The sequence below is a fragment of the Sceloporus undulatus genome, chromosome 1 (assembly GCF_019175285.1).
Source record: "Sceloporus undulatus isolate JIND9_A2432 ecotype Alabama chromosome 1, SceUnd_v1.1, whole genome shotgun sequence".
NCBI classification, from domain to species: Eukaryota; Metazoa; Chordata; class Lepidosauria; order Squamata; family Phrynosomatidae; genus Sceloporus; species Sceloporus undulatus.
Window position 1 is genome coordinate 237,347,617 of NC_056522.1, and position 23,951 is coordinate 237,371,567.

Genomic DNA, 23,951 nt, shown 5'->3' on the forward strand with positions numbered 1-23,951 from the left:
GAAAGAAGATGAAATGTAGCCATGTCTTGGGGAAAAAGGAGGACTTCTGGTCACCTTGGTGCTCCTTAGCCCTCTCCAAAATGGAGGCCGTTTGGGATTCCTCCAGGAGAGGGGGTGGAATGAATGCCGGGGGAGGGAGAAAGGGACGGAGGAGAGGATCCTGAAGCCCCCACAGGAACTCGGGTGGGCGGTTACGGATCCGGCGGCGTCTTCCCATGGTGCACCGCGGCGCTGCTGCTGCTTCTACTTTCTGAGCGAGCAGCGAGCGAAGGCCTCTCGGCTGTCACGCCAGGAGGAGGAGGAGGAGGCGGCTGCGCTTTCCCGACCGGCCTATCCCAACATCCCGCCTGGCTCCCGCTGCGCCTTCGACAGCCTCCGCAAACATCATGGCGCATCGGGGCCGGAGCGAGGCGGCCTGGGGGCTCGGAGCCCCATACAGACCCCTGTCCCTCGGCCCTTCTCTCCTCGGCTGTGGGTAAGGAAGGCAGCGGGAGAAGGGCCTGGGCCTCGGCTGGGGGGGGGGGTTGGGGGGTTGGGGGACACCCTGGGGGCCTGTCTGCAGGGAAGGAAGACTATGGGGCGACGAAGAAGACGTATATCTATGATGGGGGGATCAGGCCTCCTGGCCCCTTCCTCCCCAGCCCCATATCCTGGGCTTTGTTCAGAAAAGGAGGAGAGCTTCTGGGGCCCGTGAAGGTGAGGGCAAAGGGACTTCATGTTTTGTAATATCCAAGATAGACGGACAGAACAGACAGATAGAGGTATATAGGGGGGAATTAGGCCTGTCTTGTCCCTCCCCCCCAGCCCCCTATCCTGGGGGACTTTGTCCAGGAAGAACAAAGCTCAGACACCAATTTATGGGGACCCCTGAATGTGAGAGGAAGGGGGACTTAGGTTTTGTTAGTGTCTTACATATATAATATATAATAGAGGGGGGGGGGTTAGGTCTTCTGCTGGCCCCTCCCTTTTCCTCTCTCCCATATCCCTGGGGGAGGGGTACAGAAAGAAGACGAGCTAAGACCCAGCTTATTGAGTCCCTGAATGTAAGGGGAAAGGGGACTTCATATATTTGTTATAGATAACTAATATATATATATATAATATATATATAGATATATATATAGTATATAAGAGTATAATTGTGGGGGGAAATTAGGCCTTCGAGCCCCCCTTCCTCTCCCAGCCCCCTTTCCTCGGGAGCCTTGTTTAGAAATAAAGACCGAGCTGAGACCCAGATTATTAGGTCCTGAGCCCCCTTCGTGAAGACCCTTTGTGGGTCTGGCAGCCCAAGGCCAGGAGCCATAACAAAGGAAGGAAGGAAGGAAGGAGGGGGACTCTTTACAAAAGGGCCAGCCAGGTAGGTCTGGATGATGATGAATGATGATGACTATTTCTTACCCCTCTCCCCATGGACGAGGAAGCTCCCAGCCAGCCAGCCAGCCCACCGCCCTCCCTTGCTTCCTTCAGAAAAAAGGTGGTGGTGGTGGTGGTGTCCAGGTGTGTCCTCACCCCAAGGAGGGCCAGACAAGCGCACAATAAAGGCCCGGCCAAGGGAAAGGGAGGACACGGCCCAAAATAAAAATCTCTAAACATTCCTTGCCATGCTCAAAATGGAAGGTGTTTTTTGGGAACTCCTCCTGGACAGAAAAATAAAAGCTTAAAACACCCATATAGAGTTCAGCCCAGGCTTCTTAGTTGTGCTCAAAATGGAGGGCATTTCAAAATTACGCCTGGACAGAAAATAAAAGCTGAAAAAAAACAAAACCCGTATAAAATGTAAATTCAAGCTTTTAAGGGGAAATCATGCTCAAAATGGAGGATGTTATGGGAATCCCTCCATGGACAGAAAATAAAAGCTTAAAACACCTTAATAAATGTAAATCCATGTTCTTAGTTATGCTCAAATGGAGGACATTGTTGAATTCCACAATAAAAAGCTTAAAAAACACCCATATAATGTAATTCATGCTTCTCAGTCATCTAAAAAGTGAAGGACGTTTGGGGGAACTCCTCCTGGACAGAAGGATGAAAATGGAAGACATGTCCAGGAAAAGGATATGTCTAGTTATCCTGGGGTGCCTCCTTTTAGGAAGGTGGGGGAAAGGAAAAGAGAGGGAGGAGATGGGGAAGAGACAAAGGAACTTGTAGGGTTTGAGCAACCATACAGAAAATGGGCTAAAGCTTTGGTCCAATGAGATTTCTAATTTGCTTCCGCCTTTCCTCCCCTTCTATTGTATTTTCCAAAGGCCTTCTCTTTCTCCGCATATGTAGTCGCCTCCGGGCAAAACAGACTCTAGGATGGTGCTTCAAACCGTCCTCCTGTTTCAGTGGGCTGGTAAGGAGGCTGGATCAAAAGTGTTACAGGTCATGCAGGGAAATTCTTCACGCAAGCAGGATTGTTTGGTGGCCTGTCTATTCTGTCTGATGTCAGCCATGTTTTCCTTTTGTTTCTAAAGAGTAAGAATGGTATGCAGCATGTAAACGGTTAATGGTTGCTCAAAGTCCTTTGCAAGCTTTCTTCTTGCACCAACAGAGCTGTTGCCGTTACAGTTTTCAAACATCCCCAGGCTGAATGTGGCTAACGGATTTGATCCGACTTGAGAAATATGTCACTGGCTTTATCACACACCAAAATCGGATTAGAGGGCTCCTGTTGCCAAACAACAGTTTTGTAGCCTTAATGGTTAAAGAAGAAAAGTGAGCTCCTAGACCACCTTTAGGATATCGACAGGGAGACAGTCTTGACTGCAAAGACCAGACCCAGATGTTGACAATCTGATCCAGAAATGGCTGCCCCCAACTCTGGCTTGGTTCTGGCAGAAGGGTTTTCTTTGAAAACAGGCCGAGAAGCATAAGGGACAAGGGATTTACAAAAGCATACATGTTGGATCCATCCACGGAGAGTCTTTATTGTTCTGGGCCTTGTGTTTTGCAAAAGGGTAGATAGCCTCCTGCAGGACTCTCCGTCCTTCATTTTCAGAATTATTGCCATAAGAACAGCTCCTGCAGGGACCTTGAATTGACGTTCCCTGACAAAAAGATAGAGGAAACAGAGAGATCTGACTTCTTTTTCCTGTTTATCAAGGAGCTCAGTCATCAAACAGAATTTAAAAAGCTACAAACCTAGGTATAAGGCAGATGAAAGTAAATTACTATATTGTTGTGGAGTTTTACTTTTAAGATAATCATTATAGATCGAACTGAAAACAAAATTCTAGACCCAGAACAGCATTATCCTACCTAGATCCTGCACAGTTTAAATAAATTCTTTCCCCATTGCACTCCTTTTCAGGATATTATGACCTGAGAAATACACAGATCATTAAATATCTACTATTTCAGTAAGTTTTAAGATTACATTTTTGAATTTATAAATAACTATTAAAAAATGAGTACCTTCCAGAAGGAAAGAAAAGCCTATGCAGATTGCAGTTATTCAGTGACAAGCTCACATGGACAGGAGGAGAGAAGCAAGAGCTGTAACCTAGTGCACTGTTATTCAGATTCAGGGTCCATTAACTGGTGTCTGTCCAAGAGCTATGGCCTGCGTGGTTTCTGGTGAGTTTGTAGGAAAGAAAGAAAACACTTGTAGCCACTTGGCACAAATTGGTACCAAGTCCCTGGAAAACTGGGAAGGAAACTGCTGGTAACCCCAATCAGATCACTTCAGATGAACTGGCCTAGTGAACCTTCAGGATAAATACTCTGAGGTATAAAACTATTAAAACAGGACAAATGCTTAAAATCATCTATCAATTAGGCTCTTCTAGCATGTTTTCCTTGGAATAGATCTGAAATGATTTCAACAAGAAGATGAAGATAAATCTGTAATTGGAATTGGGTATCCATATGAATTTCTGGTGAGAATTTTTGTCTGCATTTTGGCCATCTGTCTGTTCACAGATCATATCTAAAAATATGTGGCTGAACAATACCCATTTAGTCATTACCACGATGGCCCATGTGGAAATAATGGAAAAATCTTCACAAAATGCCCCTCTTTGGTTGAAAATTTACAAGCGTCTGCCTTTCTATAGAATGGTTGTGGACTGGACAGAAGTACAATAGAACAAATACTGTCATCCTCTAAGCTTTTGCATGTTACAAGATCGTGTGACTGAACCAACCATATTGGACCCAGGTGCACATTTTGTAGTCTGGTTGCGCCTTCCATAACGCAAGGTGTTAGAGTAAGAGTATGTTTGATCAAAGGTCTCACGCAAGAATAATTCGTGGCCTAATACTTACCGCACTCGGGTGTTAAATTGGTTCTACTTCTTAACTGTTATGTTAGTGTGCACGCAATGAAAAAAAAAGGACCTGAAAGAAGTCACAGGGTAGGAGAAAGGGTGAAGGTACCAAACATTGGTAGAAGGTCATTACAGCTCGTCCGATAAATATATCCTCTGAAGTGGACGCAGACTTTGTCACAATAAAATCCTCAATCATCTGAGGCCACACAGCACCCTAAGATGTTAGTGATCGATATGTACGAGTGAAGGTGTGCGAAGAGCACAGCAATGCTTTCAGTGTTTCAGTATTTAACTCAGTTATGAGGATGTTTGTTTATGAAGTCCAGTTTCAGCCCTTGGTTGGTATTACATGAGAAAGATGTGCGTTCCACTTTCAAGCGTCGATTAGGTGTAAGCTTTCATAATGGAGACCGAAATCTAAATGTGAAGGGGAGTAGGAGCAGAGCCAGATGAAAGGGTGAATGTTTTTCTCAGGGCCTCATGCTCACATTACAAAAAAAAATACCGGAGCCGGTTTTGGAACAACCGATTCATCAATCACAAGTGAAGTTCCTACTCAACCGCAAGCGCCTCCCTCACCCGACCCAATCTCAGCACAAGGCCAGAATCCGAGGAGCTCTTGCGAACTCCCTTCTCCGTGGGTAAAATGGGTCAGCCCGTAGCTCCGCGGGTTCACGCTTTGAAATCGCCAGGGGCCAAATAAACCCAGTTGGTTGGATCTATTTTACTAAAAATCACGCGGTCTGGGGTCCTGGGAATGAGAAAACGAGTAGTTGCGTGGCCTCCGACGATCAACGATAACGAGGCAAATTGAGGGAGGGAATTTTAGGCTCAGAGGGTCGGGCCAAAGGGCAAGGCATTTCCTCCCCGTCATCGGGAGCCGGAGGGGGAGGAGGTAAAGAGCCCTGCGGCAAAAGGGCTAGCTGCTACGGCAAAGGAGCCAAGGGGCAGTGGCTCCCTGGCGGACCGGGGCTGCACAGGGGAGGAAAGGGAATGCTCTCCTCTCCATCCTCTTCCTCCTCCTCCTCTTCCTCTCCTCTCTGCTCTGCCCCGCGGGCCATGCCCTGACGTGGGCGACGGACCGTGCTGATCCCGACGGGTCCGGGGCCGGATTCAAGGCCGGCCTCTCTGCTGGGGGACTATGGCCAAGACCCCACTAGGGCACTTGCATTGGCGTCCACAAGGGGAGGAGGCGCAGTGCCGCGACGTATACTGGTGGGTCATCCATGCCAGACAATTAGCTTTGTATCCTGTGGCACCCGATGAGAGAGGGACGTGGATGGAAGCTCCCCGCTGGAGACCATGAGAGCCAGCCTGGCAGCCATGGATGGCGGAGGGAGGAGGAGGGGCCTCTGGCCAGGCAGGCAGCAAGGCCTCAGCAGCTGAGAGAAGGAGAGAGATATGCCTCTCTCTGTGTGTGTGTGTGTGTGTGTGTGTGTGGCTACTCTTACAGATAGTTGCCTTCGGACCGCGCGCTAATTCGGAATTGGATGACCAGTGCTTGGCTCTTCTGATCCTATGTGGTTTGTGTACGCCTACATCCATCATGTATCGCGCGTTACCCTTGTCGGTGTGGCTACCCTAAAGTGTGCCCAGTCTCCTAGGGATGGCTACCCAGACGGGAAGGTAGCCCTTGACAGTCCAGACGGGCGCACAAGTCATACATGAGGGTTTTCGTGCGTCTGTGGAAATCGGTCGATATGCGCGACGTTGGGTTTCGCATGTAAGCAGGCTCTGACTTAAGTAGAGGGGGTTCAGAGTGCCACTGAGTCCGCGGTAAGAGGGGGCGTGTGAAAAGACTCTCAGTGCGCCTGGGGCCATTAGAACACACTACGTGTGAGGACACTAAAACTTACTTGAGTGTGGAAGGAGAGTCAACAGTAAGTCTCCTGTCCAAACAACCGGTCACTCATGTGATAGCAACCCAGTCAAAAGGGAAGCCAACATCCCGTCCAGGTACCACCGGGAGAGACGCCTCTGTGTTCACGAGTCATCGACGACTTATCTTGTGTGGTATGTGTACCATGGTAATATATAGCGGACTAAGGGGGAGGAGGGGTGCTGATGTGGCGCATTTAGTGACTTGATTGACCGATGAGAGTTTTAGGAGTTTGCGGCATTTTGTGTTATGTGTGCGGGCTGGCGTGACAATAGTCCCTTTGGGAAGTGCTAAATATTGTCCGTTTACGTGAGGTAGTGGGCAGACTTAGAAAGAAGATATTTCAGCAGCTCTTAGGGTCTCTCGGCTGGCCCAGTCGGGATATAAAAGTTTATGTATTATTAAGATAGAGAAGTACGTTAAGTTATTGGTTCGATGACGGGTACCCAGTAGGTATACTAAGTACAATCTTTATATGGCTCGGGGCTGGCTAATCACGTCAGAATGACCTGCACTGCAATTTCGTCCGGAACTTTATTCACAATTGATTCCATGGGTGATATGGAGCATTTTCCCGCCGCCTCATCGGAGGGGAGAGAGGAAGGAGAGAAAGAGCCCCAAAGGGTGGATGCTAAAGGGTGACAGGTGGCAAAAAGGGGAGGCTTGGGCTGCATAGGGCTGGGGGTGGGAGGGATATGAGAAAAGTGAGGAGGAGGGAGGGAAGAGGAGGATTGCCCAAGGATGGGGGTGTAGGGGAAATGAATGCATGCAGAAGCATTTATGCGCAGTTTTTTGGACGCATTTATGCTCATGTTTCGGATTTTTGGGGGTGACATGTGCTGAGTGGCTTGCTTATTGGGGTGATTATCAGTGGTCGGAGGAGATGTCCGCTGGCTGCTGCGAGGGGTTAGTAGTAGCAATATATTCATACAATTCAATAGTCGATCGGATTATGATAACTATACTAATTGGATTATTACTAAGTGCAGAGTGGAACAGAGTTTAGAAGTAGAGACAAAGGAGGAGCTCGCAGGTAACCGGAAAAAACAGCAGGACCGGCCTCCGGGAAGGCATCAAAGAAGACACAGAGCAAGACGTCACGAGCGCATGCAGATTTTCCTGCAGTTCTTATTCCCGCGAGGTATGATATACCATTGAGTCACTCGCTCTACAATTCACGACCTCAGTGGAAGGCAATGGCAAGTGATAAGCAGGAGGAGTGAAGGGGTCCAGTAAATTCAGCAGAGGGGAGAAGGACACTAACACAGAGTGTTAAATGGCAAAAGTCCATCACGTACAGTGTTTAAAATTTTTAAACAATTTATAGAGCTTTTTGGAGCAAAGGGAAAGCTAGGCAAATGTTGCCTATTTAAAAGGCATAAAAAATGCATGACATTCATCCTTTGCCTGGGACAGGGGCAGAAAGCTGACGCAAAGGCCCACAGTTTATAAAAAATATACCCTGTGCCTGGCTCTTTTAAAAAAAGGGAGGGAGGGGGAGGACACTTTCCGATGCCCTCCTGCAAAACGTCACCATGACAATGCGCTTGATTGACAGTGGGGCCACCGCAAGATAGTGGGAAATCGCCGGACGAGAGATTAGTACCTCTGGTCATCGATTCTGTCAAAAATGCATTCGATTTCAATTTGGTAGTGGGGGCACTTGCTAACAGGAGCATTGCCGGGGGAGGGGGCCTCCCGGATCATCCCAGTTCCCGCCATGTCTTTTACCCAGTATGATGGGCCTCAGTTGTTTTGTGAGGACTTCTTACTTCTTGTGCTGTGTCCTAATTACATGATGGGTATCCATTCTAGGGTAGAATAAAAGTTGAGATTTGTGTGAATGGTATTCTACCAGGCTTTATTTCACAAGTGTCCGACAAAAAGGGAAAACAATAATCTGTGAGATGGCCATTGCTGTTGATTATCTCTTTTATGTAACAGGTATATTCCAGGGACATTATGAGTGTCAGGGTGGGGGTGGTCCTTCCATGCGCATAGAACATTTTGGATTTTTGCTTAATTACTAGTTGTTTTTTGCAGGCGCAAGATAGAGGTTGAAGTACCATCAGGGTTGGCTAAAACTCTTCCTTTCTATCGAACTGGTGGTTGAAATGTTAATTTTCTTGTAGAGATACAAATCTGGCTGTGGTTCGTCAGCGCAGTAATCCAAAAATAGCTTCTTCAAATTTCAGTGGGACTTAGCTTTTATTGGGTTATAGTCTTGATATCTTAATTTTAAGAAGAGTGCTCATTTGAACTAGGGTTTCTGTGAAAAGGTCTTACAAAATCTGCTAGTCGCCATTTAGTAGGTGGCGTGTAGGTAGATACAAAACACATGCGTGGCTATTATTTTTGAATCCTGTTCGCTGAAGGAGGAGAAAATGAGTCCATTAGTGGGTAGGTCCTTTCAGAAAGGGAGGGGTCTTTGTTTTTGTATGCAGAAGGGGGTGCTAGGATGCATCATCAGTTTCTCCTCCATCCCCCTTCAGAAGATTAAGGGTGATTTTTGCTAATAACTTTGGGTCTCAACTCCAGAGGTACCTCTTTGGCTATTCCTTAAGACCTCTAAAGCAGATGTGAGAGGGGAGACATGGGGGTCGGAGGAGGAAACATATTCTTTTTGTTCAGGGAACAATCGGGACGATGCCAGAAATAGGGGTTTTGCTGTGCATGTGAATTAAGCCTAAAACGGATACACATACATAGCGGGTTGTTGTGTGTTTTTTTGTGGCAAGGTAGGCTTTTAGAGTTAGAGGACATTTATATCAGTGGCATACTGTCGGAAATCTAAAGAAGTGATTTTTTAAAAATAGTAAATTCTGCTTGTTGAATCAGAGGGAGGCGAGCATAACTTGTGTGAGATGAGTGATCCTGTGGAGGTGGAAAAGAGATAAACAATTTTTCCCTGCTCTGGAAAGTATGGGTCCCCGGTCCACCCAGGAAGAAGATGTGAGATGTCTGCTTAGTGAACGGAGGAGTTAATGAAAACTGGATATCACCACCACCCTGTTCTAGACGTTGTGGACCCAGTTGCCATGGCCATGGAAGGATGCCAGTCTGGATCTCATGGGGAATGGAGAGGAGGTTTAGAATACACAAACTCATATATAGTTCTTTCTGTCAAAGTTATGGTCAGGAAGTGATGGAGTGAAATTCCAGTTAGTTGTTTAATTATTATAGGAGTTTTCCACAAGTAGGAAGTGGAGTGGTGTTGAGGAGTTCATCAGGTAAATAAGCTGGACTTATCAGTTTGACTGTATTTTCCTCATGATAATGCTTATGTCATAAGGTTGGTGATGGTTGGGTAGCATACGCTTGTACAAGTGATTGAATCCCATGGTGGAGAAAGGCTGGATATAATCCCTTTGTAAACAAATAAATAAATGATTTACTCTTCTGTGTAGGAGAAACCAGATATAGTGGGGTTCCCCACCTTCGAACAAGGTAGGTGGTATAATGACTGTAGGCAGTTGGCTCTTTACTCGCTTGTACAGTACTTCGCCCTCCCACATTAGTTAGGTGGGGTCCATAGCCCTCAGGTCTCTAGTCTATCGAAGCGTTTTTGTGAAGGGTGAAAGAGAGATATGCAGAGGGGAAGGAGGATGCGGAGAAAACCAGTGCCCCAATTACTTTCGGAAGGGAGAAGAGAGGAAGGGGAAAAAAAAGAAGAAATCTGGGTCCAACGATAGAAGAAGACTGCTGGAGTTAAACTCTGGAGTCAAACGCATTATTCTGTAATGGTGCATGGAGTATTTTCTTAGTTTGATCTGTGATAAAGATTTAAGTTGCAATAATAATGCACCTAGGAATGAGTGTGTTTCAAGGTTGGATATGATACCATTTTTAGCGGTGAACACAAGACGTAGATCTATCTATCTATCTATCTATCTATCTATCTAATTTCTATGCAGCCATTCTACCAGAAAGGGACCCAAGGCAGCTTACAAGATAAAAGCATCTAAAAAGCAAAGCATATTTTAAGATAATATAAAGTTAAAATTAAACATACAAAGTTAAAAACATCATGAAAACACATCCCCCATATAAACCACCTCTCTTTATAACACATAAAAAAGCTTGCTTGAATAGAAATGTTTTTGCTTATTGGTGAAAAGCAAGCAAGGAGGGAGCCAGCCTAGCCTCCTGGAGAAAGGCATTCCACACGGTGGGAGCAGCCACAGAGAAGGCTCTCTCTTGTGTCCTCACCAGGTGAGCCTGCGATGGTGGTGGCACCAAGAGAAATTTGTTATCCCTACCATAATATTAAATTTATATATTGCTCTCAGTTGGCTTTGTTTTAACATCTTTATTTATTTATTTGTTAGTTTCATTTTTATGCCACCTTTCTCCTAGAAGGGACCCAAAGCAGCATTACAGAATTTTAATGATGTTTTTTAAAATTTTGATCAGTTTTTCAATTGTACTAATTGCTTGTTTTGAAGGGCTGTCCAATTGGAATGACATACTGTATTAGGACATTTTATTTTATTTTATTTTCTCCCTCTGTCTTTAAGCAATGTATACAAGAGATGTGTTCCTGGGCATTACATCTTTAACAGAAAATTGGTACCAGAGGCAAAAATAACATAGGAAAAAATAGTCGGAATTGTTTTCTACACCACAAAAAAGAAAAGCAATCTTTTTATTCTAACTAACAATATGCATATGTGAAATGAAATAATCAGTTCGGATGAACCTTGCTTGCATCAATAAATATATGTTGAACATTTTAGATCATTTGAACACTTGTTTCTCTTGACAGCCACCACTTTTCTTCTGATTTTCATTTTGGTGGGCAAACATCTAGGTCTGTGTTTTTTTAACATGGCAGCTGCTGTTTACCATACCTGTTGTAGGTAGGAACACACAGCTGCAGTAGGATTGACTGTAGCAGAATGTCATTCTTTCACAGCTCCAATTTTATTGCATTGTTTGCAGACATGCTGTTGCAACCTTACACTCGAAATTTATGTTTCCCCAGGCTTCCATCATCGCCCTCCCCAAGCCAAACCTGCTAAAAAAAAACTTCCAGCAAGATAGAGAATGAGGAGGCAAGTGGGGCTGGGCAGGCACAGAGAGACTGTAAAAAGGAGCTTTTTTGTCAGAGACATTGTTAACTGAGGTGTGCCTATAGTTTAATCTGGGTTTCACTTTTTCTTGAATGACATTATGTGTATCAATATCTATGTGTTTAAGATGGAATTAAATACTGCAAAAATGAACTGGGTACTTCAGCATAAGATTTATTGTGATGTAAAGTTGCCATCAGTTGGAAACAGCTTGAAGACATACAACAACTATAACAACAAAACAAATAAGATATTTTTGAGCCACTTAAATAATTCTATTTGTTTAAAGATGCTGGTCAAAGATCTATTACTGAATATTTATAAACTTTATGTCAGATAGTATCATCATGATCACACTATTTAAAGTTTTTTTTAAAAAATTATACAACTATTATACTGGTGAGTGCTTTTTGAGTGCAGGCAATATATTGGATTTCTGGAACTCCCTTCCATGGGAGGCTAGGTTTTGTGTTCTAGGTTTTGGTGTTCAGGGTTTGGCTTTGGCAGTTGTACTAGTGACTGAGTTTCAGGGCCTTTTCTCCCAGTGCTAGTCTTGTTCTGTACTCTCCATCCATTACGTTTCAGCCAACCCTTCTCTTCAGCCTACTCCAAACCTTCCTAGGGCTCAAATTTACACTGCCTTCACTTCATTCTGTCTCTCATTGTGGGTACTGTTGAACCTTTGTTCAAAGTACTGACAATAGTACACATGACAAAGTGTAATCTTTTGGCCACAGAAAGACCTCAATACAGGTCTAGCTGTTGTTTTTTGCAGTGGTCAGGAGCCAGTGTAGCATAGTAGCTTGACTGTTGGACTGTGACTCTGGAGACAAGGGTTCGATTCCCAGTTTGGCCATGAAACCCACTGGATGACCCTGGGTAAGTCACATACTCTCAGCTTCAGGGGAAGCCAATGGCAAACCTCTTTTGAACAAATCTTGCCCCATGAAGCCTTAGGTATGAGTTGAAGGCACACAATACACAATGCACAGAGGAATGGGGCCCTAGTTGTGCCCTGTTTTTAGGCACCTTTTTCAAAGGTGGTGACCAGGTTACTTCTAGTTTTTTAAAATGCCCCAAACCTATGTGAAAATCTGGCAAAATTAGGCACCCTAGAGACTTCAGTGGGCCATTGGAAGTCCCCCAGATTTGGAGATAGAGATAGTTCAGAGGAGAACTCAGAGTGGTGAGTCAGACCCTCTTAGGTTCTGGGAGAGCAAATGCTGCTCCCACACCTTTGAGAGTGGCTCAACCTAATGTGTATAGGACCTTAAAGCCCGTAGTCTTGGTTTTATCTTTGATTCTTACCTGTCGTGTATCCCTCAGATCCAGACCACAGCCAAGGCTTGTAGATTCTTTTTATACAACATTGCCAAAATCCGACCATATCTCTCCGCCTCTACTGCCAAGATCCTGGTCCATGCCCTAGTGGTCTCACGACTCGATTACTGTAATGTTCTCCTGGCTGGGCTTCCTCTTTCTCACCTCCGTCCTTTAATCTCTGTCCAGCATTCAGCTGCACACATTATCACATCTGCCCACTGCTCTGACCACATCTCTCCTGCGTTGGCATCCCTTCACTGGCTCCCACTCCCTTTCCACATTCAGTATAAGCTCCTGCTGTCGATGTTTAAAGCCCTCCATGGGCTGGCCCCTCCTTACTTATCAGACCTTATTTCTCCTCACCTTCCCACTAGGGCCCTCCGTTCTGGTAGTCAAGGTCTGCTGTCCCAGCCCAGGATTTCCTCTGCCCCATCTTGGATTCGCCCCTTTTCACTCGCTGCCCCTCACTCCTGGAACCTTCTTCCCCCGCGAGCACGAACCATCACTTCTTTAACCAGCTTCAAAACGGAGTTGAAGACCATCCTGTTCAGAGAAGCGTTCCCAGGCATTGCATAATTGCCACTTGCCATTTGAAGTTCTTTGTTGTCTGTTTTATTGAATAATTTCCTGTATTGCTATGTATTTTATATGTATTATCCTACTAGAGAGGCAGGCTAGTTCCAACAGGCCTCCCTGGAAGAAGATTAACCATCCATTAAGAAGCCAAGCCCTCCCTCCAGTCCATCTCCCCTGATCCAGGCCTCGGAGGTAGAGAAGAACTGCTGGCCCTCATCCTCTTCCCCACCACCACTCCCTTTGTGTCATGTCTTTTTAGATTGTAAGCCTGAGGGCAGGGAACCATCCAATTAAAAAGATTGTATGTACAGCACTGTGTAAATGTACAGCGCTTTATAAATAAAGGTTAATAATAATAATAATAATAATAATCTACAGTAGTTGAATAAGAAATAATTCTACATGTAGTTTTATATGTAATAAGTATGTTACCTGTCGCTTTTAAAATAAATTGTTCATAAAACACTTCTTGTTAACATTAAATACATTTGCTTGAAACCCAGTGAATAATACATTTTGATAATTTAATTTCAAGGAGTTTAATTGTCAAATATAAATAACAACATGATGGGAAAATCCTTTTCATGTTGCAAATGAAGTTGTCATTTAGTGAATGGGGCAGCAAATGACACTCAAAACTAAAGTAATCTTTGTGGTATATATTTGAGTAGTTGGCCAATCCCTTTAGAAAAAGTTATATTAATGGGATAAGCCATTTGTTTAACCTGCTGAAATACTAAATACTTCACAATTATGAGATGCCATCACCATATAACTGAGCATTCTTTCTATTGGCATTGTACCCAAATCCTGGCTGTTTCTCTAGCTTGTCATACCCTTTCCCTGTACAGAGGTTTACATTTCCATATCTGTTTTAATATGTCAACACCCCAAACCAAAATAAAACAATTATGTTGGAAAAAGACTTTTAAAGCATTTTGAAGGCAACTCTGTTTCAAAAGACATAAATCTTACTGATAAAGCAAGGCACTGAGTGTTGCATCTCTCAACTCAAAGCCTTCCTCTGTCATCACAGGCATAGTTTTGTATGTGACTGTATTTTAAAATTTTTTATTTAGATTGCACACTGCAGGAATCAAAATACTCCTTAAAAGTTATAATAGAAGAACTGAAGAGATGGAAGATAAATAATCTGGTCAAATGCATCACCAGCCTGAAAATCAAATAGTCTAGCTCACAATGTGCTTTAATATTAAAGTACTTATAGAATTGCAAGATCCAGATAGCTCAAGCAAGAAACCCAAAACAGATTAAAAATGTGTCCCTTAGGATTCCAAATAATATTCTAGCATCAGTTATTTCGTTGCTCAAGACAACCAGTCTTCCTAATGATTGCTTACCTGCTTTAAAGGTATCGTACAAAGCCATTTTATAAAAGACCAAAATGCAAATAGTAACTGTGTGGGAGAAACCCAGTTGTCCTTAAAATAGAAAAGGAGCCCACAGAAAAGATATTATACTCTAGAACAGGCATAGATAAATGCAACTCTCAAAGCATCCATTCCATCTGTAGTCTTTTGGCTCTTATCCAACTGAGAAAGTCTAAGAAAACATATAACTGTGCTGAAGTCTTCCCTGTAAGCAGCACCATTAGCCCTAACAGTTATTTGCCTTTTCTAAAATAGAAAATGACCTGTCCTGGGACAGTGCCATTTTGCAACTCTGCACAAGGAGTATGAAGACTTTTACCTACCGTAAATTAAAAATAACAACATACAGGGTGGTGATTTTACTTAGATATTTATGTCTGGTCTAGTATGTTCACAGTAGCGTGTGGGATTGTTTCCTGTGCAAGTACCCAGGTGCTTGTGTGGCTGCATTACTGTCCTATGTCTGATATGATTGCACTTGTGCTTCTCTTCCTGCATGAGGTGATTATTGTGTGAGGAAGAGGGTGGAATAACTACTCACATGGCCTTATGAGGACTATAAGATATGTCTGGAATCTCTGCATACAATTCTGAACAACTAATTTGACCATGATCAAATATACCATGAAACAAAACAAAAAATGACATTGTGTTGCTGGTAGCCCCTCTTTCTATTGTACTTCAGTGTCATTGGATTGCAAAAGTAGGGGTGAATATTCTTTCCCTCCCCATTCTTCAGGAGCCATCCCATCTATCCCTTCCTCCATCCTCCACACTCTTGATACACTCTTGAGTTTCCCAGTTTTGAGTTTCCTCTCAAAACTGGGATTTGAGGAACAGGAATCTTCTGCCTTGCATTCTTTATCATGAAATTCCATTTTAAATCAAAAGGAAAATATGAAAAAGGACATAAACAGTTTGACAGGTTGAACAATAATGTCAGAAATATTACAGATTCAGAAGATGTAAACCTGTAGAGTTCTAGTTTTTCTGTTCAGGTCTGAATGTCTGAATCCAAAATGTCTGAGTCCAAAAATTTGAAAGATGTTCAACATTCTGGGCTGCTTCATTATTGTGATGGAGAAGAATAAGATTCCATCATCCTTTGCATTTTTAAAAAATATATATACTGTATTTATTTACATTTGAAAGGGATCTCAGTTATATACAGTTTCATCCTTCACATTTGCTGTTAACACTGCAGCAGAAGTTCCAAAAGTGGCACATCAGTCCTGTTCTGTTGTGACATTAGCACGATTTTGTGCCACCAGAGCCACTGTTGCCTGTAATGCAAAACGAGCAGAGCAAAGCTAGAAGGATTAGTTCCACTAGTCTCCAAATACAAGGGAACAGTCCTTTGTTCCACCTCCTTGCTGGCACAAGGCTGTCCCAGTATTATAAACTCCATGGATACTTTGCAGTGACCCCTCTGTTCCCATCCTGAAAATACTTTTGCTTAGTGCTTCTGTAAAGCAAATGGATTTTCCGCCCCCTATGCAAGTGGCCTTTCAGCAAAATATTGCTTCCTATCAGCACTAGGTCCTGTGTTCTACTTCTGTGCAGCAGAAGATTGGACTTTGTAGAGTATCATTCTCTATTTGGCAGTTTTACTTTTATGCCTTTGTTGTTTTCTTTTGCTGGAATTACAGTGGTACCCCGGGATACGAATTACCCAGCTATTTTTTTCCATTAGCGCCTATGGCAATTCAGGTTACGAAGGTTTTTCGGGTTACGAAATTAGCCGCGGAACGAATTAATTTCGTAACCCGAGGTACCACTGTACATATGTCATATTATCTCTGAAACAGCTATCTGATGGCTCACTGTACCTTAGAGAGTCTCAATTTCTCATGTACCACTGCAGTCTTTAAGAAGAACCCTCTTAACTATAATATCCATCTGCTAAGTTGAAAAAGCAGGGCATGTTGAGAGGTTATCTCAGTGGCTGCTCCCAGATGATGATACCGTGTTCTTTATAAGGCTTGCAAGCCAAAACAAGTACTGTAAGATTTTGCTTGGGATGATTATTAAACAGCCAGTAGAAAAACATATGTGGTAATGTTTTACACAGTAGCTTTTTATATTTAATGGATATATTTTTTCTTATTAGTTTTATTAAATGGTGGCATTCACCCTAATACTTTGAAAGTTGAGCTGGAAATGAAAGGATTGATCATTACCGCCTGTATAAATAGGTTAAAACTAATGCTTTTCATCAGCTCATTAACTGCCAACCACACAACTCATTTGATGTAAAACAGAGATGGAGAATCTTAGGCTCTATTTCTAGTGTTGGACACCATCTTCCATTGCTTCCAGCTATCATGATCATTCTCCAACTGCCTTTGAGATGATACAACCCAATGTCATGTATGCTTTGTATCATGAATTACTGTATCATTTATGATACAGCTTATTTATATGGCAGTTATATCTTTACCTTTAATTAGATCATACTTTTATTTAGTAGTAGGCAATGTGTGTCTTGCAGGTTAAATGTGTCCTCCCCAGGTCATTTTTAGTCCCCCAGGGCCCCCAGAATCTCTTCCCCAAAATGTTTTGTCCCCAAATGGCCAGCCGATGTATCCTTGAGCATGAGGGGAATTTTTACATGTTTTTGCCCACAGGACCTTTCCAGTCCCTTTTTCTAAACAGGATGTGGGACTGAAGTTGACTTTTGGTTGAATTCTAATTTTCAAAAGACCTCACCTGATTAAAAAGGGGGGAAAGTGCCCCAATAAGGGGATATTGGGGAAAAATTTTTTTGGTGGGAAATCAGATATAGCAGAAGTAGACTTCATTTCTCATTTTCTTCTTTTTGGAGGGTGAGTGCAGTCTCAGGGCCAAAAACCTAGCTCTGGTCCAACTGAAGTTGCCTACCCTGATCTAAATCTTGCTCTTATAGGATTGGAAGTGGCAGTTATGGCTCCAATCTTTCCTTCCAGCCTAAACCTGTTGCTGTGGTACCTCTTTGTCTAAGTTGAATCAGAATCAGCAGATCTTCTTTGAGTTGCTAGTGTTCTGAATTGATGTATGGGAGAATATTTTCATCTGAAGTATATTGCCCCTCATTCTGTAAGCACAAACAATTGATAATAACCAGTAGAAGCAATAAAGTAGTCAGCATAGTTCCAGGGACAAAACTTAGAGCTGGTACCCATTGCTTGCTGAAAAGAAACCTTCCTCAGAAGCAAGAAGGGAAGATAATACTTCTTTTAGATACTGTTCTGTTGGAGGCACCATTATATACAACTCTATATATCTAAAGACTATGCACTCTCTCTCAGGCAAAACAGACAGTCAAAAAAAGCCAGCTTCTTGGTGGACTGGGGGCCTGGCATCCAGGCAACAGCACGCCCCCAGTCCCCCATGAAGCCTCATGGCTCACCATACGTGTGGCGGATCCATGGTGTTTCAGCGGCGCAGTGTTTACACACGCTGCCCTGAAGAAATAACACTGTGATGGCAAAGGTGCCCTTTTTGCGCCAGAGAAAGGCCTTGTTGGGGGCATGGCATATGGTTGCTGCAGCCCCAATCTGGTGAGCAAAGGGCGTCCAGAAGCCACTCCTTTGGGGCTATCTGTTTTGCCTCTCTCTTTAATTAGACGAGCACATATAGATGTATTTGTGTCTGTGTCTGCTTGTGATAATCAGAATAGTCTCCAATGAATATTAGGAAAGCTAATGATACTTTATTCTACCAACATTCAGATTTCTGTAGTCTAGACTTGGATCTTTTTGTTTTGATGATTCTCTTACACATATGGTTGTAAAAACAATGTGAGGCATATTGCAACTTGCTATAATGTGTTTCAGTAGAGTACGTAAGAGTACATTTGGCCCTCCATGTTTGCAGCTTTGACCTTTGCAGATTTGATTATTTGCGGATTTTGATTAATATGTCCTCTCTAGGAATCACTAGGTCTTCCAGCGCAACTCTGCCAGATGTTGATTATAGAGTTGTGCTAGAGAACCTAGAAATGCCTAGAGAAAACACTTCTCTAGGCATTTGTAGGTTGTTCATCACGATTCTGTGATCAAATTCTGGCAGATGCTGACCATAGAGTTGCACTGGAGGACCTGCAGATTCCTAGAGAGGTGTCCTCTCAGGTAAAAAGAATAGTGTTTTTTTATTTGTTGCTTTTCCACATTCATGGGGGTTCTTCACTCCTAACCCCAGTGAATATGGAGGGGTCACTGTACTTTTGAAAGCCTGAAACTATAACACGGGAAAGCTTGCAGCCAGCTCCTTCAGTGTTTCTGCAAAGAGAGAGGAAACTACATTGCTCTTGTTTGTGGATGCTTCTGCCCAACTTTCAGTGATCCAACCTTTTTATCTCAGCCTTCTTTTCTACAGCCTATGCAGTCCCAGGCCACAGGACAGTACAGTGGTGCCTCGGGTTACGAAATTAATTCGTTCCGCCATTCCTTTCGTAACCCGAAAATTTCGTAACCCGAAACACTTTTCCGTTAGCACTGGAAAGCCTATAGCTGCACTTTGCAGCATTTGAATTTCGCGCCGAAATGAATTTCGTAACCCGAAAAATATTTTGTAACCCGAAACAGTTTTTGCCAATCCAACTTTTTCGTATCCCGGAAATTTCGTAACCCGATCATTTCGTATCCCGAGGCACCACTGTAGTGTCAGATATGAGGAGGGTACCGCTAGGGGAATATTGGTTGGAGCAAAGCCATGCCAGTTCTCTTCTGCATGCTCTTCTCTGGATCCAACTCACACTTTTTGTAAATGTACATTATTTTGCTGTTCAGTAGTGGCCTGAGCATTAGACTACAACTCTGGAGAATGGGGTTCAATTCCTGTTTGAGCATAAAAACACTGGGTGGCTTTGGACAAGTCAAATACACTCATCCTCAGAGAATGGCAATGGCAAATCCCCTCTGAAAAAAATTATCAAGAAAACCCTGTGGTAGGTTTGCCTTATGGACCAATAAGTCAGAAATGACTTGAAGGCACACAACAACAACAACAACAACAACAACAACAACAACAAATGTTTATAAGAATACCTGATAAAACAAAAATATTAAAATACAACACTAAGATGCTTATTTAATACTTTAAATACATATATGTAATAAAGATATGGGGTCCAGAAGTGCTTGTCTGAAGTGCTGTTAGATGGTTTAAAAATAATCTTACTGTCATATCTATGTTTGAGAGAGGCAAACAGAATGTAAGGAATTGGGAGAAAGTTGTTAGATCAATATTTGTGTGTACATAAAAAAACATATTGCCATTATATAGTAAATGGTAGGATTACTCAAGGAAGCGGAATATAGTTTTTGAAAACTAGGAAAGTCTGCTTTTAATAGTTGGTATTTTGTTCTAGGAAGTGTATTAACTTACCAGAGCTAGTACATGGTGTATAACATTCTGTCAAGGGTCAGCTTGTTTTGGAAAGGCTTTTCTTTGCAGACTTGGGCCTGTTACAGACAGCCAAAATAAAGCTGCTTCGAGTCACAGTGGAGGTATGGTGTTTCAATGATGCATACGTCCTAAGAGTCCAGAAGCCACACCAAAGCCACACTCCAGTTCTTAGGGCTGGAGCGTGGCTTTGGTGCAACTTCTGGACTCTTAGGATGCATGCATCATTGAAACACCATACCTCCACTGTGTCTTGAAGCAGTTTTATTTTGGCTGTCTGTAACAGGCCATAGTACAGTTTCTAGCTGATTTTAGACAGAGTCCTGCCATTTTTTATGTTCTTTGAACAAAGCAGTTCAATTTACTCAAATAATTTGCATATGGCTTTGTTAGAATTGACTGATATTATTTAACTTTTGCTTTATATATAAACTAGGGTTTGGTAAAGTGCTGCCCTTGAGGTGTTTTGGACTATAGCATCATCATCATCATCATCATCATCATCATCATCATCATCATTATTAACCTTTATTTACAATCTTTTTAATTGGACGGTTCCTTGCCTCAGGCATGTCCAGGAGTCAGGGAGTATGGGCATTGTAGTCCAAACCATCAGGTTGTTGTAGCATCCCTTCTATAAAGAAAGTTAAAAAAATTAAAACAATAATTTTGTTGCCATAGTCTTGCCACAGTATATTTCTAAACCTGAAGCGTGGCTGACTTTGCAAGAACATCAGTAAAAATATACGTAGGGAGTTGCTGTTTTCGTGCCATCTGTGGTCACTAAAAAATACTGGTCTGTACCAAGGTCAGCTTGGATGACCCATTTAAGCATAGACAGTATCTTCAGAAGCAACATTGTCAGACTTGGTTTTGAGTGATTACTTTGTAAGAGGGACCAAATTTCTGACTAGGCTAATGAGAAGGGAGTAGACTGGGGTTTAAATTAGCAGCACATTTTTTTAACAGGCCTGTACCTACACCAAAAATCCTATATCTTTTAAAAAATAGTGACAGCTTATTAATATGCAGCATCTTACCTTGTCACCTATGCTTAAGCATAATTTTCTAATCTTTTAAAATTTTAAACCATTTGTTTGTGCTGTTGTTGTGGTGCACATTCTCCAGCCTTTGATGTAGGAAACTTTGATGCAGTGCTGGCCCTCCCATTTTCTTCCGGGAGGAAATGGGGAAAAAACAGGAAAAAACCAAGAAAAAATGAAAACAAGAAGAAAATCAATTATGGAATATTTTATTTAAGGATGATTCAGGAAAAACATGGACACATTTCGTTTCCTAATTTTTCCACGGTACTTCACATCTGGGAGGAGGACCCAGGAGGTCGCTACCACTGCTGCCGCTGAGCAAGGTGGATCAGACAAGTGGCTTCTGGAGCGCACTGATGCCTGGAGGGGAGCAGAGAAGTTGGGGCTCCCCCGCCCCATGCTCACCACTACCCTCCTGTGAGCCTGGTGGAAGTCTTGCGTTGACTCCCTTCCACAGCCTACTCATCCATCCCTTTGACCCTAATGGCAGTGAAGCCTCATGCACACACTGCCATTGGAGACAACAGACTTAAGCATCCACAGATTTTGGTATCTGTGGGTATATGTGTGTGTCCAGAATGGATCCCTTCAAATACTGAGGGCTTACTGTAAATATAAAATGTGTGCATAGGTATTATATATACAATACTAGGTATTATATATAGGTATTATATATACAAAACTAACAAATTGCAGTTACATCATGCACATTCACATCTATAGATCTTTGGCTAAAAGTGTCCCAAATCTCAGCCCAAGGAGGTGGTGGGATTCTGATGTCCTTAGCATTCTACTCCTGATTTGTCTTGATTTACTTTGTGCTGGAATGCTAGCCTATGAGAGTCTAAGGATAAACTACATGCCCCTAGTTTTAATACTCATGGTCATTAATATCCCATTCTGAAATATTCCTACTAGCATGAGTACAGATTTTAGCTTTGTACAAAGTTTTATCTTGTTAAGGATCCCCTTATGGAGAAACTTGCAATATCTTGAACTGAGATGTTTCTAATAATTAGGGAGTCATGTATTACTTGTACACTATGTACTTAATCGGGAAATACCATAGTATTTTGAATAGCTTTGTCAACGAGACAGGACTATTTCTCTCTCCCCACATGTAGTTTTTGAGTACTCTGCTTAGCTTCCTAATTTGGATTTATTTTATTTTTCCCATAGATTATTGCACTTAAGAATGAACATTGAAGATAAACTGGGAGGATTATTTCTTAAATGTGGTAGCATAGAGCAAATGCAATCATCTAGGGGTATGGTTGGAATGGGTGCTGCATCTCACCAATCATCAATTTCTGTGGAACGGCAGGAAGCAGCCCTTCAAGACCGGGCTATGGCACATCATGAAATCCTTTCCCCAGGTGAAGTGCTACAAGAAAGTGAACTTCGACAACAAGAAATGATTCCACATGATGAACTCATGGTTCATGAGGAGACAGTGAAAAATGATGATGAGATGGAGGGACAAGACAGACTTCCACAAGGACTTCAATATGCAGTTAGTGTTCCGGTAAGCATTTTCTTTACTTTCTTTACATTCCACTTACAGTTGAGGACATCTGATCTGTTACTTTAAAAATATAGCAAGCATAACTAAATTAAAACCAGAATAAACGTATTAGTTCCTTTGGGAAAAACAAGTGGAGCTTTGATAGACAAAAGCAAGCAGGAAAGCGATACATTTCTTACCTTGTTTTATCTGTGATATTTCTTGTATGGTTACTCAAATAGTGATTCAAATTGTAAGTTACAAACAGAGTTAAGAAGAAATTAGCAGCTCATGATTCCCTTATTTCATCTTTAAAAAAAAGGAGAAGAAGAAGAAAGAAGAAATGATTAATGAGAGATATAGTTTGCAGTGAGCTTATGGCAAGGGTGATTTGAAGACAAGGATAATCATTGCCATTTTTTTTTTACAATCTCAGGTATTCTTGATACTGGAAGTTAATTACCAATAATTAAGAAAATGTGTATTTGTACAAGTGTATACAGTAGGCCCTTTTTACACACGGATTTCTTATACATGGATTCAAGCATCCACAGTTTGAAAATATTCAAAAAAAGTATAAATTTCAGATATCAAACCTTGATTTTCCATTTTTTATAAGGGTCACCATTTTGCTATGTCATTATATTTAATGGGACTTGAGAGCATCCACGGGGGATCTTGGAACCAAACCCCAACGTATAACGAGGGTCCACTGTATAGACATTACGCTTTGATTTAGAGTGCCTGCACACTGGTTGTATAAATACTTTAAATATTTGAAATACGGTACCTGCTGTATCAGTAGAAATAACGCATTGCTGAAGTTATTTCTAAGTCAGTTTTACTATGTAAATGTAAAATTATGGTTTCTCACATTGCAGTTGAGTTAAATTCTGTTTATATTGTTGGTGGGAACTTTTAGAAAATTGTAGCTACAGTCACCCCTCTGTTTTCGTAGGGGATCCGTTCCGGACCCCCTCCCCCCTGCAAAAACAAAAAATCACTAGTATTCAAGCCCCATTGGCTTGAATGGTGGCACGCGCCCGGGGGCATCCATGGACATGTGCCTTGGACATGTTCCCCATTTTGTCCCCCTCTGTTTGCCAACAGCAAACGGGCAAGGGATGCAGATTCCAAATCTGCGAAAACAGAGGGGCGACTGTATTTGACTGTTTGGTCCATGGAAACAAACTGACCAATTTTAATGTAATTTTGAGTTCACACTAATAATTTGTTTCAAAGGTTTTTTAGAAACCAGGGTTTTTTGTTTTTCTTTTTGAACAACAAACCTCAAAATGGGCAGCCAGCTTAAAACCTGCATAAAAAATAAAGTGCCCCCCTCCCTTTTGCGGGAATCCGTTCTGGGCCCCCCCCCCCCCCATGTAAGGGGAAAATGCATGTGCTCGAGCTCCTTTAGAAGTAATGAGGCTTGGGCCTGCACTGTGCCATGGGTGCACACCCATTAATTCTTCCAGGGTTTTTTCCAGCGCGGCTTCCAGTGTATGCTGGAAGCTGTGTAAGG

General features: G+C 42.5%; 1 protein-coding gene across 3 annotated transcripts in view; it reads left to right on the forward strand.

The window, feature by feature from the left end:
- The first annotated feature begins 378 nt into the window (after window positions 1-378).
- ZNF148 (zinc finger protein 148) overlaps window positions 379-23,951 on the forward strand; it is a 54,203-nt gene continuing 30,630 nt past the window's right edge. For all 3 annotated transcript variants that reach the window (XM_042473493.1, XM_042473511.1, XM_042473502.1), the window contains exons 1-2: window positions 379-475; window positions 22,105-22,450. In XM_042473493.1, the coding sequence (XP_042329427.1) occupies window positions 387-475; window positions 22,105-22,450 (435 nt within the window). In that variant the 5' untranslated portion in view covers window positions 379-386. The remainder of the gene's footprint in view (window positions 476-22,104; window positions 22,451-23,951) is intronic.